Source organism: Emydura macquarii, unplaced genomic scaffold (assembly GCF_026122565.2).
Source record: "Emydura macquarii macquarii isolate MOO-44397 ecotype Brisbane River unplaced genomic scaffold, CSIRO-AGI_Emac_v2 contig_691, whole genome shotgun sequence".
Taxonomy (NCBI): domain Eukaryota; kingdom Metazoa; phylum Chordata; order Testudines; family Chelidae; genus Emydura; species Emydura macquarii.
In genome coordinates, this window is record NW_027130828.1 from 4,701,224 (window position 1) to 4,718,807 (window position 17,584).

General features: G+C 36.7%; 1 protein-coding gene across 2 annotated transcripts in view; it reads right to left on the reverse strand.

Annotated features, from left to right (window-relative positions):
• The window catches only part of CNTRL (centriolin), a 51,215-nt gene that overhangs the window by 18,768 nt on the left and 14,863 nt on the right, over positions 1-17,584 (reverse strand). Inside the window, exons 1-12 of one of the 2 annotated variants that reach the window (XM_067541792.1) lie at positions 16,371-16,400; positions 14,578-14,731; positions 11,794-12,014; positions 10,430-10,606; positions 9,188-9,322; positions 7,961-8,106; positions 7,001-7,208; positions 5,763-5,942; positions 5,169-5,348; positions 4,400-4,516; positions 3,814-3,958; positions 1,464-1,606 (exon numbers count right to left, since the gene is read on the reverse strand). In XM_067541792.1, coding sequence (XP_067397893.1) covers positions 1,464-1,606; positions 3,814-3,958; positions 4,400-4,516; positions 5,169-5,348; positions 5,763-5,942; positions 7,001-7,208; positions 7,961-8,106; positions 9,188-9,322; positions 10,430-10,606; positions 11,794-12,014; positions 14,578-14,725 — 1,800 coding nt within the window. In that variant the 5' untranslated portion in view covers positions 14,726-14,731; positions 16,371-16,400. Of the gene's footprint in view, positions 1-1,463; positions 1,607-3,813; positions 3,959-4,399; positions 4,517-5,168; positions 5,349-5,762; positions 5,943-7,000; positions 7,209-7,960; positions 8,107-9,187; positions 9,323-10,429; positions 10,607-11,793; positions 12,015-14,577; positions 14,732-16,370; positions 16,401-17,584 lie in introns of those variants that run through there. The other variant, XM_067541793.1, reaches the window with a different exon arrangement.

Sequence of the window (17,584 nt, forward strand, 5' to 3'; positions counted from 1 at the left end):
AACCCAAAGAGCAATGCAAGTTTAAATCAGTTTTTCATTTCTAGAAGTAACAACTATTGAAAACTAAAAATCTGATTTCAGATGTTTGAAAACCCATCTTCAGAGAACTGGCTGATCAAATCATGCTTTCTATCGTTTCCAGCTGCTACACTGCATTAAAAGACAACTAAATATACCTTAATACTTCCATATTATTATGTTTATGTAAGCAACTGGTGTGACTGCCAAAGGGTTGTTATGAGTTCACAAGTTGTAAGGTAGATTACACACAAGACAATCTCTATAAAAATGATCTGCACTAAGAAAAAGGCTGAGAACTTTTCTTATTAGATATGGCTCCTTTTAGCCTATTACGATAGCATTCCTATCAATAGTTACGGCGGGAACAGTGATTAAAAACTAGGTTTGGAGGTCTGCACTTTTTTTTTTAAATAAATCCAAACACAATTTTGTTTTTTGTGTAAGCCTTTTGTTGATATTTCTCCACTACTCGTTAGTGAAGCTGACGTTGAGTTAGATGGGGATTTAAATTGTCTATAGCAGTGTTTCTTAACCTGGGGTTTTAGAGGGGTCGCAAGTGCAGAGCTGGTATTGGGGGTGGCAAGAAAGGCAATTGCCTGGAGCCACAGGGGCGCCATGAAACTAAGTTACATGCCTCAGCCCCGTGGGGGTGGGACTCAGGCTTCAGGGGTACAGTAGTTTGGAAAGGTTAAGAACCACTGGTCTATAGGATGTATCTGTTCTAGTAAGGTTACCAATAAAGGAAATGTGTTCTGCTTGGAATGTTCAGTAGCTTTCAAAACAGTTTATTAAATAATTAAAATGAAATTTGAATTCAAAATTGAGAAGGATGCAGTCAGTAGACAAGCTATTTTGAGAATTGTCCTTGCTTTAAATAAATATAGTTTAGATTCTGTTGCTAATCTGGGATTCTTCAAAGTTTTGTTGTTTTTAAATAACATCTTGATAGCTGGCTTTTAAAATGACATGTTCCTTGCTCTCTCAGATGTGGTTTAAATTAAACCCTGAAGCACTGTAACATGCACTGGAATGTTGCTAATTTGTATGACTAACTGGGAAGCCCTTTTTAAAGTACTGAATTTTGCAAAGAGCTGATTTGTAATAGACAGGCTGGTGCACGACTGTACATACTTTAATGTAGTGTAAGGACTAGTCCACATGTGTGCCATGGAAAGAACATACCAACACAAATATGCAAACATCAACTATCCTACTAAAAAGACAAAAATCCAAATGAACAAGGTTCTACGCAGCTGTATTATGGTGTATACATTTGTACAGAATCTGAAGTTGGAAAGGTTAATGTGGTGTTCCAATGTCTTTTTTTTTTTTTAAACACCCATCAACTTTCCCTCTAGTTCCTCCTCCAAAAATTAAGGTTCATAATAAATTTTTTCCATATTTAAATTACTTTCCACAAAATGCCATGTTAGTTTCCATACTTGTGATGATGATGGCATATAATACCAATATCCCCTTCTTTTGAATGGATCTGCTATACCAGTGATGTAATCATTCTGGCAAGAAAGGGTATGTCTGAGTGCTGCAATTTCATCCAGTAAATTGTCTATTTCATCCTTGTTACCTGTATAAGAATGACATGGTTTCATAACCTTAGAATGTACATCAGTAAAGCTAAATGCTCTATTATACTTATGGAGGTATCCACATCTATATATTTAAGATCATTGAAATGCCAATTTAAAGCCACCCCAATATATTTTCTTTCTGTATTATTTTGTACCAATAGCACAATATACTAAAGTTATTACATAGCACTTGAGATAAACACCAGATACAGTAAATGCATCTTTACATGAAGGAAATCAATTTGCAAACACCTAGAAGATAAGGTAATAAGTAACAGTCAGCATAGATTTGTCAAGAACAAACTATGTCAAACCAACTTGATAGCTTTCTTTGACAGGGTAACAAGCCTTGTGGATAGAGAGAGGCGGTAGATGTGGTATATCTTGACTTTAATAAGGCTCTTAATACTGTCCTGCATGACCTTCTCTTAAACAAACTAGGGAAATACAACCTAGATGGAGCTACTATAAGGTGGGTGCAAAATTGGTTGGAAAACAGTTAGAAAGAGAGCAGTTATCAATGGTTCACAGTCATGCTGGAAGGGCATAATGAGGGGGGTTCCGCAGGGATCAGTTCTGGCTCCAGTTCTGTTCAGTATTTTCATCAATGATTTAGATAATGGCATAGAGAGTACACTTATTAAGTTTGTGGACAATACCAAGCTGGGAGGGTTTGCAAGTGCTTTGGAGGATAGGATTATAATTCAGAATGATCTGAACAAACTGGAGAATTGGTCTGAGGTAAATAGGATGAAATTCAATAAGGACAAATGCAAAGTACTCCACTTAGGAAGGAACAATCAGTTGCACACGTACAAAATGGTAAATGACTGCCTAGGAAGGAGTACTGCAGAAAGGGATCGGGGGTCATAGTGGACCACAAGCTAAATATGAGTCAACAGTGTAATACTGTTGCAAAAAAAAAGGAAAACACGATTCAGGGATGTATTAGCAGGAGTGTTGTAAGTAAGACACGAGTAGTAATTCTTCCGCTCTACTCTGCGCTGATTAGGCCTCAATTGGAGTATTGTGTCCAGTTCTGGGCACCACATTTCAAGAAAGATGGGACAAATTGGAGAAAGTCCAGAGAAGAGCAACAAAAATGATTAAAGTTCTAGAAAACATGACCTATGAGGCAAGACTGAAAGAACTGGGTTTGTTTAGCCTGGAGAAGAGAAGACGGAGCGGGGACATGATAAAGCTTTCAAGTACATAAAAAGTTGTTACAAGGAGGAGGGAGAAAAATTGTTCTTCCTGGCCTCTGAGAACAGGACAAGAAGCAATGGGCTCAAACTGCAGCAAGGGAGGTTTAGGTTGGACATTAGGAAAAACTTCCTAACCGTCAGGGTGGTTAATCACTGGAATAAATTGCCTAGGGAGGTTGTGGAATCTCCATCATTGGAGATTTTTAAGAGCAGGTTAGACAAACACCTGGCAGGGATGGTCTAGATAATACTTAGTCCTGCCATGAGTGCAGGGGACTGGACTAGATGACCTAGTATTTAAATATAGAGTGAACTTTAAGACTTTTGAAAGTACTTAAAATGCTTCCAAATTCTTTTTCCTTATCATTGGTCATGAATAGACTTCTGACACAAGTTATGAAATGTGGTTGATTTTTTTTTTCTTCTTCTTCTGTCTCCCCCTCTCCACAGCTATTAGGCAGGTTTCTGAAATATCTACTGAATGTATAACAGAGTGAATGTGGTTTTGATCATTAAAGCTGGGCACCAGAATTCCTAGACTGTTTTTAAGACTTATGTGTTGTGAGACCTTGGTCAAAGTTTCAGAGGTCACTATTCCTCATCTATAAAATGGGCATGAAGTGCATATTATCATCATATCTCACAGGTAGTGTCTGTGGTTTAATTCAATAATATTTGCAAGACACCTTAAAAACCAAGATCCTTCATCCTGGATGAAAGAAGCTACATAATTGCATTATATGCACCATAAGCACATTATGGAAGTGCAAACTTAGGACATCCAGCTCAGTTCCCTTCCACACACCCACACCTTCCCTCTCTCTGAAGTAAAAGGAAACTTGTTTAGGTACAAAGTATGCAGCTTGGATATCTGCTTTCAGAAGCATCACAGAATGGTATATGAAGCGATCAGGTGGTGAGAAACATGGGGTAGAAATTGATTTCCTCTAAGCCTATGCTGAAATGCAAGGTGCAGAGACAAAAGAAGAGAGTATTACCTGCGCTGGCATTGTTTAATAAGCTTCTGAGTTGGTCAATTTCTGCTCTCTGACGTTTCAGTATCTGATTTAATTTACCAATTTCAAACTTCTGAAAACTTGGTGCAACAGCCCCAGCATCAGGTTTCTCCAGTTCATACTGAAACTATTTTAAAAAAAATTTAAATCAAAACTTAGTCTAATTTATGTTTTTTATAAAAGCCTATTCTAGAAACGCAGCTCATTTAAAAAAAAAAATTCACATACTCAGCATGTGAATTAATTTGCTGTAAGAAAGATTTCCCATTCTCTCCCCCCCAAATGATTGAGACTTTGCAATTTTCTACATAAAAGACATTTTACTAAATGATAGTCATAAGAGAAGATCTGCTGTACTAACAGAAATTTGTATGTGGAAACATTCAAACAACCACCTAAAAACCTAAAATTTTAATTAGGAAATCAATAATTTAAAAAGTTATGTTAAGCACATGTTTAAACATCTGAATATCTGAAACAGCCTATGTTCAAACTGATCTCTGCACATTTCACTCTTGCCCCTTTAGCATTCACATCTTGATGTAGAGCAAAACCCACTACAATTTACCTGTTCTTCTTTTTCTTTTAAAAGCCTCTGCAGCAATTCTATTTCTGCTTCTGCTTGGGCAAGATCCTGAGCTGCACGAGCTGCCTGCATACAGAAATTCTCTGCTTCCTGAAATTCCTACAGGAATAAACAGAGCACAGCTTTAATTTTAAAAAGCTTATTTTACAGAGCTGCTGATACTATACTTTTCTCAGTTCTCCATGAGGTAATAAGAAACAACCATGCTGGCTTGCTTTCTGTATTTCTTTTTTCACCTTTCTTCATTTCTATTATCTACCCAAAAAGAGATTCTGTTTGTTTCTTCTTTACACATTATATAAATACGCACACTGTGTAGATACTTTGTAAATATGGAGACAAGGTTCCTGATCTGAATAACTGGAAGTCTTAAGAGTTTACTTACATTGTATCTGCTCCTGTTCATTAATTTTTCAATTTAAGGCACAATCTGTTTCTCATTAAAGTGGCTACTATTCAAATCTATATAAAAATTACTTATTCAAAAGCTTTCAGAATGTAGTGAGACAAGTTATCCAACTTAGAAATGACCTACATTATCTTCACAGGCTACATCAACTATTTATATATTTTATAATAAATAAGAATTGCCCCCAGACTGAGACCTTGTGTGCCAAGTTTCAGTCCAGTGTGAAGATTTGTGGTTGAGCCATAAACTCCACACGATAAAGGAAACACCAAGAACCCTCCAATTATAACAGCATTAGTAAACATTGCATTTATTAAATTTATTATCTATATGTTGAATCACCTCAGCTCGCTCTTGGTTAATTTTGAGAACAGTTCCATGAAGAGACTTTAGCTGATCTTTGGCAATGGAAAGCTCTGTGGTTGCCAGTTTATCCGAAGTGGCTATTGCTCTTTTTAATTCCTTCAATTCTTTATCTTGGCCAAGAATTTGCATTTGTGCCCTGGCATCATCTAACTTTTTCTGAAATAAGGGAAATATATGTATATTATTATAAAAGAGTTTTTATCCCATGCTGTTTTGAAATTGCTAATATTTTATAGCTTTCTTCTGGTGTCTCTGCAGACCACTTTACCTTTCAGTCTATAGGAGTCACTATGCCCCATTTTGTTTAATGTTATCTCATTATTTTTCATTTGAAAGTATTTTTGAGATGCTTTGCATAAATTATGTTTTTTTTTTTAATTAAAGCCAAATCAAATTAAAATCACTGGGAAAAATCAGAGTTACACCTGCACTTAAGGTCCAAGGTAATATACCATAAATCCTAAAAATCAAAACAGCCTAAACACTTAAAATGTGTTTGGGTTTTTTGGGGTTTTTTTCCAGGCAATTGAGTTTAGTGTGTGTGCTTGTTCTTGCTCATCTCCCTCCCACCTTATTCTCTAAATCTTCCAGTTGGGCAAGAATTTTCTCCTTCTCCTCCTCAGCTTCTTGAAGCTGTTGATCTGCAAGGCCCTGTATTTCTTCCATACTCTTTATTTTTGCATGTAAGTGCTGGATTTCATTCTCTAGCTGATGAACTCTGGTCTCACTCTGCCTCTTCTCAGATTTAATCTGTAATTTAAATAAATTACAAAGAACATGAAAGAGAAACATACACAGTGCATGTTTTGATCCACAATCTTGCTGAAGTTTAAAAATATCTGTTTCTCAAAATGTGCAATTAGCAGCATGGTATTTATCAAAGAGACTGACAACTACTATATCACTGTTTCAATAGAATAAACTTTTAAAAGAAGTGATATTTGAAAATGGGACTTCAGAGCTTTTGAAATTTTTACACATAATCTTTACTTTTTCTACTTGTATTTAGCTTTGCTTTCTTCTCCATATAATCTATAGTCTGAACACTGGCTAGGCACATAACCAAGTATACTTCATAAAGACACCACACAGTCGACTTGAAGACTGTTGCATGCACACCCCAGAAAATAGCTATCCCCCTATTCTCGTGCTTCCAAAAATAAGAAGTTCTTCTGCAACTTTTATGCAAAAATGAAATACTTCTGCAAGCTCTATGCAATAACGGACCACAGAAGAGTACAATGGGGCATACAGCATGAGTACACAGATGCCTGGATTAAGTCATTGTCTCTAGCTATAGCATTTCCATACATTTGTATCATATTTTTGATACAAACAAACAAAATGAATGAGTCTGTGAGTAAGGCCAGTTTACTGTAAGATATGAGAACAAGAGGAGTGTTCATATGCATCCATATTTCCCTATAGTAGCCAGAATCTGACAACATATGTAAAGTGTGAGAGCTGTCCAATTACTTCTGAAGAATTTTTTTTATTCTCAACTGTTTATATGGTCTCCTTTTAACGGATGGTTACCACTTAAGAGAAATATACACTGCTGCAAACAAGTGAAAGCTAAAACCCTATTAGACATTAAAAAGAAAAACCCAAATCCATCTTATCATATCTGAAATGGAGTAGTAATGTCTCATTCTACATTTCTGCTGTCCCAAACTTGCTCCAGACAAACAAATATTTCATCTATATAATCACAAACTTAAAGTGTTATAGTGTATGTGGAGACTGAAACGTGATCCTTGTGGTGCCAGTTGCAATTTTCTCCATTTGCTAATTTGCAATTCTCTTACTCTTGCTTCTGCAGCTTTGTTACAGGCCTGTCTATATTTTTGCTGTCGATCTTCCAGTTTCTCTTGTTGAGATGCCATCTCTTCTTGTAACTGTCTCTGTCTAGCCCATGCCTCCTCTTTTTCTTGCTGTGAATGAGCAAGGATTTCATTAAATTGTTTCTGCAGGTCTGCAAGGCTTTTCCCTAAAATATCAGTTGAATTATGGCATCTGAAAGAAAGATAATACAAATCATAAGAGAAAGCAATAATTTTAATTTTTGCTGCTAGAGGCTGAGATTTTTTTCCTAACCTAATACGCTAGTGAAAGAGTTGAAGGTGACTGGTACAAATGGGTACAATTGCAATAGTGGACCACCGCTATGGTTGAGACTGTGTGGAGAGTTGTCCCCCTATCTCAATCTCTCCCCTTCCTATTTTGTGTGGCTAGAGGCAAAGTGACAAGTCTTGCCCCTGGATAGTGTGACCAGATAGCACGAGTGAAAAATCAGGGCATGGGGTGGTGGTAATAGGCGCCTATATAAGAAAATGTCCTGAATATTGGGACTGTCCCTATAAAATTGGGACATCTGATCACCCTACCCCTAGATCTAGTCAGGCCCAAGTGGGTGGTGTGTAGGTGAGCAAGGGGACCAACTAGTGCACTTCCCTAATGGTTACTTTTTGATTGGTATTATGATTCCTGAGCCAACATAGGATATTTATGCAGATGTGGAGCAGAGGATTGCTCTCTCACTTCCTGCTCTGTGGCAGGACCACCCACCTACTATATTTAACAGTACAGATGTGGGGTGTGTGAGGATGGAGTACAGGACATGGCAAAAGAGTCATGTTTGGGCCAGTGTCAGAGCTGAAGTCAGATGCAAAGGTGGAGAAAGAGTGTTTCTCTTGTTACTCCTATATACGTGGATCTGTGCATACCAACTCACTAAATGATATTACTGATGAGTTTATTTTACTCACCTAATTTCTCCAATTCCTGTCTGCAGTTTTCTCTTGAGCTCACTTACACGAGCTGTGACTTCTTCAGGATGAATTATGTTGTCAACTGCATGGTTTAGCTGAGTTTGAAGATCTCTAAGCTGTTGTTTCAAAACGTTATTATCTCCCTGTAAAACCAAATTTAAAGGGTTAAATTCCAGTACTTTATAGAGTCTGAAAAACATTTTCCCAATATGAAATGCATCTTTTCCTTGTAATTACTCCTAAATGTTGAAAATATTTTGATGCCAATTCAAGAATGGGCTGGTTTATATTGCATCTCATTCTTAGCAGTGTAATGAAGTAAAAAATATATTGTGTAAGCTAAGCTTATTGCCATAAAGAAGCTGATAACACAAGCAAACTATAGAATTCTCATTTCATTCAAGGAATTAAGAGTGAGAAACTTCTCAGAAAAAACAAATGGCCACTAATTTCAACAATTAGACTTGTACAAAGATAATACACAGAGCAAAATTATTCAGTTAAGCCAACATAACTAATTTTCAGCAAGAATCAGGAGCAGTCTGCACTTTACAAAACTGGCCCTTTCCTTTTGCATCCCTGTTGTCTGTCTGAGGCTCTCAGTTGCTGACTATTTACTTTGGAGAACAGAAACTTCTTTTTGCACCTATGGTGCAGGACCTAAAGAATACCTGTTCAGACAACAGAAAGACAAATACACATTTCCACATTTATCCCCAAGGCAGGAAACAAGAAGTGTAAGGTAGTAAGTCAACCTCCAATTTAATTTAATTTCTGATTTGACTAGAATCTACTCCAACAGACTCTTGATATACGGTTTCTCTCTTGCAGGATATTTTTCTCTTCAACTTTAATGGAAACCAAGTGTGCTCAGCAGTTCTGAAACCTGGAATAACTAAGCCTCTTTCTTACTCACATGCACTGAGCTGGGAGGAAGGACATGTTTTACATAAAACAACAACCAATCTCTTGGAATATCATGGAACAGTTTTGATAGCCCCATCCAGACTTCAAAAACAGAAGAATGATGACTGCAACATGGGGCCTTTGGTTTAGAAGTATTAACATTAGGAAGAAAAGAAAAGTCAGGGGTGCTACTTTGATTTCAAAACAGATGCTGAGGACATAGAGGAGGAAAATCTGTATTAATTTTCCTTTAAGGGGGGAAAAAGGCATCCCAGGTATCAGGTGAATTATGAGATAAAAAATGAATAAGTATTTAACCTGCAATTGTTTGAGCTGAGAGAGTAGCTTATTGTTTTCCTGTTCCTTCTCTTCTGATATTTGTGCTTTGGTAAGAGCATTTTCCAATGCCTGCCTTTCTTTTTCAAGTTCAGCTTGCAGGGCTGAATGTTCCATCTATAATCAGAAAGTTTTCAGATTTAAGAACAAGAACAGTTGTACTTCTTGAAACAACCAAATTAACTGAATTATAAAAGGTGCTAAACTAGAGCTGGTACGAAATCCTAATCCCCCACCCTTGTTGACATTTTTAATGAAATTTTTTTTTAAATGTCAACATTTTCCAAAGGAAATTTAGTTTATCAAAAACTCAAAGATTTTGTCTTAAAATGGGAACTGTATTTGGCTTCTTGTATCCCCATTCTCTACGGGCCAGGATCCCCAGATGGGGAAAATTTTGTAAAGAAAATTTTCAGACAAGCCCTATACTAAACTTCACAGACTGCTGTAATGATGCTTCTTTAAATTTGGGTACCCAATATTCTTTCAGCCATATTTTTGGAAAGCCACAATAGCTAGTTTGTTTTTATTCAAAATATAATCTCCATGGAGAGCCCAAAAATATTCTGTACTTGCTTTTCGGATAAAGTTATAAATTGTATCAAAATGGCAACTGCTAACCAGACTGGACAAATTGCCTTTGAAACATAATTGCTAGTTTAACGTTAGGGACATTTTACTAAACCTGAAGTTACAGAATGCAAAAATTAGATCCATTATTAACAAAGGAATTATCATTCATATTTGTTGAAGTTCCTTGCTACTTACATGACTTTAAATCATTAAAAGGGGATCTCTTTCAAAGAAAGGGATTCCTGACTATTACAAAGGAGACTTTCATCATAGTAACAAAGAAGGAGATGGAAAAGTTTTCTAATGTGCATAATATCCATTGTAGGAGTTCTGTTAGTATATCTGAAAGCTGGATTAACTGGATTTTGAAGTTTGTGTTATAAATAGCCAAAAATGTTTTCATAAAAAATATGGATATTCAGAATTTTTTAATCATGAACTCAGAGCTTTTTTTTTTTTTTTTTTTTTAAAGCTGTTAAGAATAGCTTCCCTGGAACTTTCATTCTTCCCAGATTCAGATCTAGAAATACTTTTTTCCCTCCTAAAAACAAAATATAAACCGAGTAAAGTCCACTTAAATTTTTCAAGTTAGATTACCCTTTAAAGAAGGAGAACTATTTTCATTTGATGTCACAGTAATTCTATTCTTACCTGATTAAGTCGTTTTAGTCTCTCCAATTCTTCCTTCTGTTGATTGACTTCAACATCTCTGACTTTCAGCTGAGCCTCCAGTTCAGCCTCATATGCACTGAGATCCACTTGTTCCTCTCTAAGAGATTCATTTACTTCTCGTTGCTCTTGGAGTACACATTCAAGCTCTGCAATTTCCTGAAATTATACATTCAACCCAGAAACATGCATATTTGTGCATATTTCTAGTTAATTTCTTGATGCTAGCAAATGCATCATATTCAACTGTCAGCCAGGGAATGTGCTCCAGGAAATCCTATCTCCTGACTCGCAAGGATTAACAATTAATAACACATCTAGAAGAGTAGAGTAAAGGTACCATTCATGACCACTGTAGTCAGGAACATTTAGGGCTACACAGCTGTAATTGACATTCAAATATAACTATAATATATTTAAAAATATAATAGTAAAGTCTAGGGTTCCATTGTGCTAGGCACTGTACAAAGCCCGCACACAATGCCAATTGAGCAAGTTACAGGTTAGAGCCACAAATATTTGTTTCTCCTAAGTCTAACTTTACTCCTGGCAGGACAATAAAATTAGTCTTCAATAACTGGATGACCTATCCACCAGCTAGGTGGTAACTATTTGGTGTGGAAAACCTGAGTATGGCAGTGTTCAGTTATTTCAGGTTCTGGGCTGAGGAAGCTCAGCTGTGATGGTCATTTATGTTTGGCTTTGAGAATGATTGTTTAGTACTTATCATTCTAAAAACATTTCCTGTGGGATGTTTCACTGACTAGCTTTGATACCCTCAGAAGTACTTAATTGCACACCCTACTAGTAGAGGAAAAGTGTTACAAAGTGCAATTAAAAAATTAAGGGTTCCTTAGGTGGAGAGAGAGAGAGTGGAAAAGGTGGTTGTTGGAATAAATGAATAGGGTATTCTCAATCTAAGACGTTGTCTACACTTGTTTGTTTTGCAACAGTGTAGCCACATGGGTACAAACCCTAGTGTAGATGTGCCATACTGGTATTGGAACAACTTGCACCAGCGCAGCTTATCATGATCTACCAGTGTCAATCAGCCTTTGGTCCGAGGAGGAAAAAAGTCTAAGCCTGGATTTCTGGGAGAATTCCACCATCAGAAAATACACAAAATATACATTGACTGCCCCTTAGAATAATCTCCTGTCTGCCATTTATGTTTTAAATATTAGAGGCCCAATTCTGTTAACTCCCACTGAAGTTACCATATAAGAGAGCAGAATTTGATCCAGCAAAATTTTGTTTTGCAGTTCAGAATTCAGTTTCTTCTATAGTTTCCATTTTTATTCCCAGGAATCTATCTTTGGGAAGACACAGGTATTCCTAAATCTTACTTTTCTCATGTTTTCAGCATCCATGGCAACTATTTCCAGTTGATTTCTTTCCCCCTCCAGTTCAGCCAATCTTTGCAGCAAAGCCTCTTTATCCTTCTGCAACTCCTTACATTCATCACTGGCCTGCTTGGCCTGACCCTTAACACTCTCCAGGTATTCCTGTAACCCAGTGATAATACCTTCTAAATCCCTCTTCAGTGCTTCATTTGCTGCTATTTGACCTGCACAAAGGTACAAAATGGAATTAGAGTATGCAAGACAACTCTTTATTTCAAATATATTGGTGCAGGAATACAAGATGAACAAAATAGGTGTTCCTAATCCTCCAGGGCAGTCCCTGAATACTGTTACTCTTCTGAATACAAGACATCAAAAATGTCAAAGGAGAAAAATAACAATGTTCAATCATAAACTGTCTGTGTGCAGTTTTGAAGATGGGAACACAGTTTAGCTAAATCTAAGGTTTTTCCACTTTAATTTTTTTAAACTAGATTTTTCTTTTTAAAAAAGTCCCCCATATTTTGCAGTATTAGATTTTTGGTACAACTCACGTCATTACTACTTAGTGACTCAACTGTACTTACTACTTGAACCAACTTGTGTGTGTTACCAAGGACTAAGTTTAGAGCAACCTCTTATGTATTTGGAAAAGCTAATTCTAGAGAAACAATAATTAGGGTTTCAAAAAAATTCTTTTCTAAAATGTGTCCTGATGTGACATTACCACTAGGTTAATATGCAGCTATTTAAGACACATATTACTATTCTATACTGTTCCCTCTTTGACCTCCTTCAACATTGTGCACTAAATATTTTCCTGATTTGGAACAGCTTTAAATATTAAGCGTACATTTTCTAGTTTACTGGAACAAGGATTAAACTATTTAATTTTTCTGATATTTTAATTTATAAAGAAAATGGAAAGGTCATTTCTATATTAACTCAGTATAAATCTTTCTGCAAAATCAGTATCATGTTAATATGCAATGTTTCTTTTTATTTTAGCAGCTTGAAACCACACACTATCTAAAAGCAAAAAGCCCCCAATTATTTGAGGCTCCTGTATATATTAACTGTCCAACACAGAAGTAGAACTAAACACTATTTCATATAATATTTCTATTTCCCACCCCTGCCAGAGCTCTCATTTTTCTTCTTATTGATGCTAGATTTCCGCTCTTTCTTTTAGGGAAGAAAACACCCCTCTAGAATTACTACTTATGTTCAATAGAGGCCAACAAGGAATTCTGAGAGATGTTTAGGAGGCAATATTCTCCAGGAACAAAGGACATTGCCTTCAAGATGTTATGCCTGTACAACTCGAGCATAAGTACTTAGCTCACTGTGCATTACCTTTCAATTCACTTAAACAGTAATGGTGATTATAAGATTTAATAATAAGTATTTGAAAATATTTAATCTTTGAGCTAGGCTTTCGTATATCAGTGATTTATAGCATCTTGTATATAGTAATACCAATGAAAGGAATTTCTTAAGTTTCAAAATTGAACTGATCAAATCAATGCATATGATACAGAGGCTTTCCATGCAGATGGTGATATTAGAGGATCCCGTAACAGTCAGTCAACAGAGACTATAACATTTCTACCTTGTAAAAGTTTTCTATAAGTTCTGACTCCGACAACAGTTTCAATCAACATGTAGTAAAAGTAACTAGAAGACCACTTGAACTATCAAGATGTCACTTATTTATATAAGGAGAAAAGGGATCACCTCATTCTTACTGCTGAAGGCTACTAATTTATGGCATGTCCATGATTCTCTTTTATTGGCTGCGAAAGATGTTGTCAAGTGCCGAAATACGCTCAACCTGGAGAGCGAGATCTGAATCTTCCATATCATAGTTTCTCAACCTGTGGGGTATGCGAGGCAGGGGGTGCGTGGCAAAAAGCTCAGTGAAGGGAGGTGAGTGGCAGCTGCCGACTTCTGGGGAAGCCAAATGGCAGCTGCCTGATTCCCACCCGGTCCCAGATCCCAGCTGGGAGGCAGGTGGCCCACACAGTGTGATTTGCCCCAAACCCGCATCCCCCTAAGGACGGCCATGGGGAGCGCTGCTATCCACTCTGGTGGCCCGCTTGTGCCTGCTCATACCTCACAAGTTCCCACCCGTGTGAGGAGAACACCAAGTGACCCTGCCATCAGGCCATAGTGATTGGCTGGCGTTGACCTTTGCTCCTATATGGAGGAAGGGGAGGAGGGATAGGAGAAACAGCAGGGGGTTTTGTGATCTGCCACAGCCACACAGCACTGCAGAACTCAGAACTCTCCTGCTTTACGAGAAATACAGTCGTCCAGCGGTAAAGGGGAAAAAGATTGTATTTCTCAGAGTGGAAAACTGAGTGTTGGGGTACTTATTAAAATTTTCAGTAGTTAGGAGGTACTTGCTACCTAAAAGATTTAGAAACACTGTTCCATGTGACAGGGAAGAGTGTTGCTACTTGCTCTCTCCATGAAGATTTGATCATTGATTTGATCTTCTGTGTTGTGTCTGTAACACCCCTTTATCAACACAACATTTCTTTCCTAATGAAAGCCTTGGTGAAGAAACACGTTTTGGTGACCTGTATTTTCCAGCTCTTTTCCTCTAAGTGAACACATTTCAGAATCATTCCATTTTTTCTTTTTAGATCAGTTAGGAATCATTGTCAATCCTTTCCTAACCCTCTTGTATCTCCTCTGTTAGAATACACAAAACATAATCCACAGATTCAATGCTCTGAAGGAAACAAATTTTAAAAAACAAACAAAACCAGTGCTCTTTACCATCTGTAAGCTGTTGCTCCAGATCCTTAATTTCCTCAGTTTCCCTAGCAATCCTAGAAAGCATCTCATCCAGGCGACTTTCAAGCTGTTTGTAATGTTTATTCATCATGTCAAGCTGCTGTTCTTTATTTGCTTTCTGAGCCGTCATGTGAGCCTGTGGATTAAAGAGATACATTTTGCATATATATCGGTAAGAATTTAAAAAATATATTAAATGAAATCTGTTATCTGGCTCATTGCTTCTAAAGTGTCCCAATGTTGGAACCGAACCGCACCAACAATTTGTACCTTTCATAGCTTATTATTTCCTGTTCCCTACCGCCCCATATGGCACAATGTTTGGACACTCATCTCAGACAGTTGAAGTCTATATAGCAAAAAGTCTTTAAAAAAAAAAAACAAATAAAAAACAAACAAAAAAAAAAAAACCCCTCAAGATACCACATTCCTGCTCAGAGTGGGAAGGTTATCTCTGACAGCTCCGAGAATTGCCCTTTTCCCAACTTTAACTCTCATCACTTTACCCCTTTCAGCTAAAAAAGTAAAAACAAGACTTCTTTCAAAACCCATTAATACTGCTCTTCAGTAATTGAGGAACACAATGAATTCATCCATTCTCTATTCCTCTAGGTCTGAGCAGCAATCTCCACAGATCTAGCAGTCTATGGCCTGGGAAGAAATTAGCTAAGGAACCAAGGTCATCTACTTGACAGTGCAGAACACAACTAGCAAGTCAGCCACGTTTCATATAGTCTAACAATTTTGTCTTCACCTCTAAATATCTTTATTTTTTTAAAGAGATAAGGTGGTGAGATAATATCTTTTATTAGACAAACTACTGTTGATTAAAAGGAGACAAGATTTCAAGCTCCATAGAGCTCCTAATATTTTTTCTAAATCTACATGATACATTCTTGTAAGTTGTGGTGGCCCAATATCAACTAAAAACACTGATAGAAGTCTCTCTCTAACCTGAGCTGTATAAACTATTTGCACGGTTGAATGTAGTCAGTTACTACAGAATACTTTACTATAATTGCTTGAACACTGGCCTCTAATCTAATAATAAGTTTATATTTGACAGTCTGATTTACAAACACAGGGCCAAATCCTGAGATGTGCTCAGCATTTGCCACTTCCATTGACTTCAACCAAAGTTTCATGTGTTCAGTATCTCTCAGAATTTGGCCATAATGTACTAACAAAACACTTCTTGGCAGCATAATAGCGAACAAAACCAAATTAAAGGCTATAAAAATTGTGCTACATATTTACTGGTATTGAAACATTTACAAACAATTCATACAATATCAAATGCCTCCAATTATACATAGTTTGTTTTATTATTAACAGCAATTTCTTGTATGTCCCTGCCCCAAACATACACACTTTACTTTTATTACATGAAAGTCTTAAAACTTTGCTAAAATTTCAGAATAATTTTTTTGAAAGCTGTTTCATTGCAAGCCATTTTAATTTTTAATTAAAGCAACATAAGATTTACTTAACTTATATCTGCTTTACTTTTTAAACAAAACTGCAGTCTGTCAGGAATACATGTAATATGCAGTATTTTTTAAAATATGCAAATAAATAAAAGTTACAGTAATATGAATACTAAGAATTGTAACTCAACATTGTCACCCGTTTAAAAAAAAATCCAGTCTAATTTAATTTCTAACTTCCAAAGTATAGTTCCAATAAATAAAATTAAGCACAGCTGCTGTTCTTGAATGATTATTTTGCTGCAGCTGTTGAATGTCACAAGAGGATTGTTAAAAACAAACACTTACAGCTTTCTCTTTGTCTTTTCTTCTTTTGAAGTCATGTGCAAAAAGCCCCACCCCTAATTTAGAATTCATTTTAATGCCGAACTGAAATCTAAATGATGGAAAGCAGCTTAAAATGAAACATAGTTTCTCTTCTGTCTTCTCTTTCCTCCAAACTTCTCTATTCCGACGATTACACTTTGGTAAGAATGTGGTTTGAAACCATAGGAAATTGCAGACACTCAAGTTTTTGTCCTGGCTCTAGAGCAGTAACACGCTCTCTGATCTCTACTTGTCTCCACAAGCTGTATTCTGCCCTGTTTGCTTTAAATCACAACACAGGAAGCTGTGTATGTAGCCAATTGACTGCAGAGTTAGTAACAGTCAGTCTACTCTACAAGAGGCTGGGCTTGTCCTCTTCAGAAAGCTGATTCCTCTCTGAAACACACAGAATGTTACAATCCTCCCTATTTTATTTTCTTAACTGCGGATTTGAAATAGATTTTTTTTAAAAGGAGTCTGGGTCTCAGATGAAAGCAAAGACCAGACATGGGAATACTTTTTGTGTGTATTCATATAAATGGAAAATAGATATGGAATGCAAATCTGAAAAGCTTTTATTTTAGAATAGATTTGATTTTAGGACGCATTTTAAAACTCACTGTAGTTCTATTTAAACCAGTTGTACATAATATTCACTGAAGTTGGACACGAGTATGGATAAAAGTAACAGGTCCATCCACATAGATTTCTTGGAATGTCAGTGTTTGCCTCCTAGGCATTCTTGAACTGAAATTTCTTCTATAATGCAAATCTTCCCTATGCTCCCCTTGCTGAAGGGGAAGCTAAAGAACATTAATCTTGCACAGACGAGGTCCAATACAGAAATTGGAAAGGCAACTGTGCATTAACCTCTTTGCATAATGTTCCTATTGCACAGTCACCACCAGTGCTGCTGTAGGAAAGCAGAAGCATGCACAAATAAAGGGCAGAGAGAAAGCAGTCAGGAGGAAACTTTGCCTCTAGTCATCTTGATTCCCTCTCCAGCCAATTGTAGCAAAGGAAATTAATCAGTTGTACTATCACTGCAAATGGGGGAAAGATCCTGATCCTGCCTTCTTGGAGCAGCATTAAAGGAGCCATAGAGGGGTCTTGAATCTGACCCATTAACTGTAAGGGTCTGATCCAGTGCCCACTGAATTCAGTCATTGGTTTTTCTGATCACCCTAGTGAAGGAA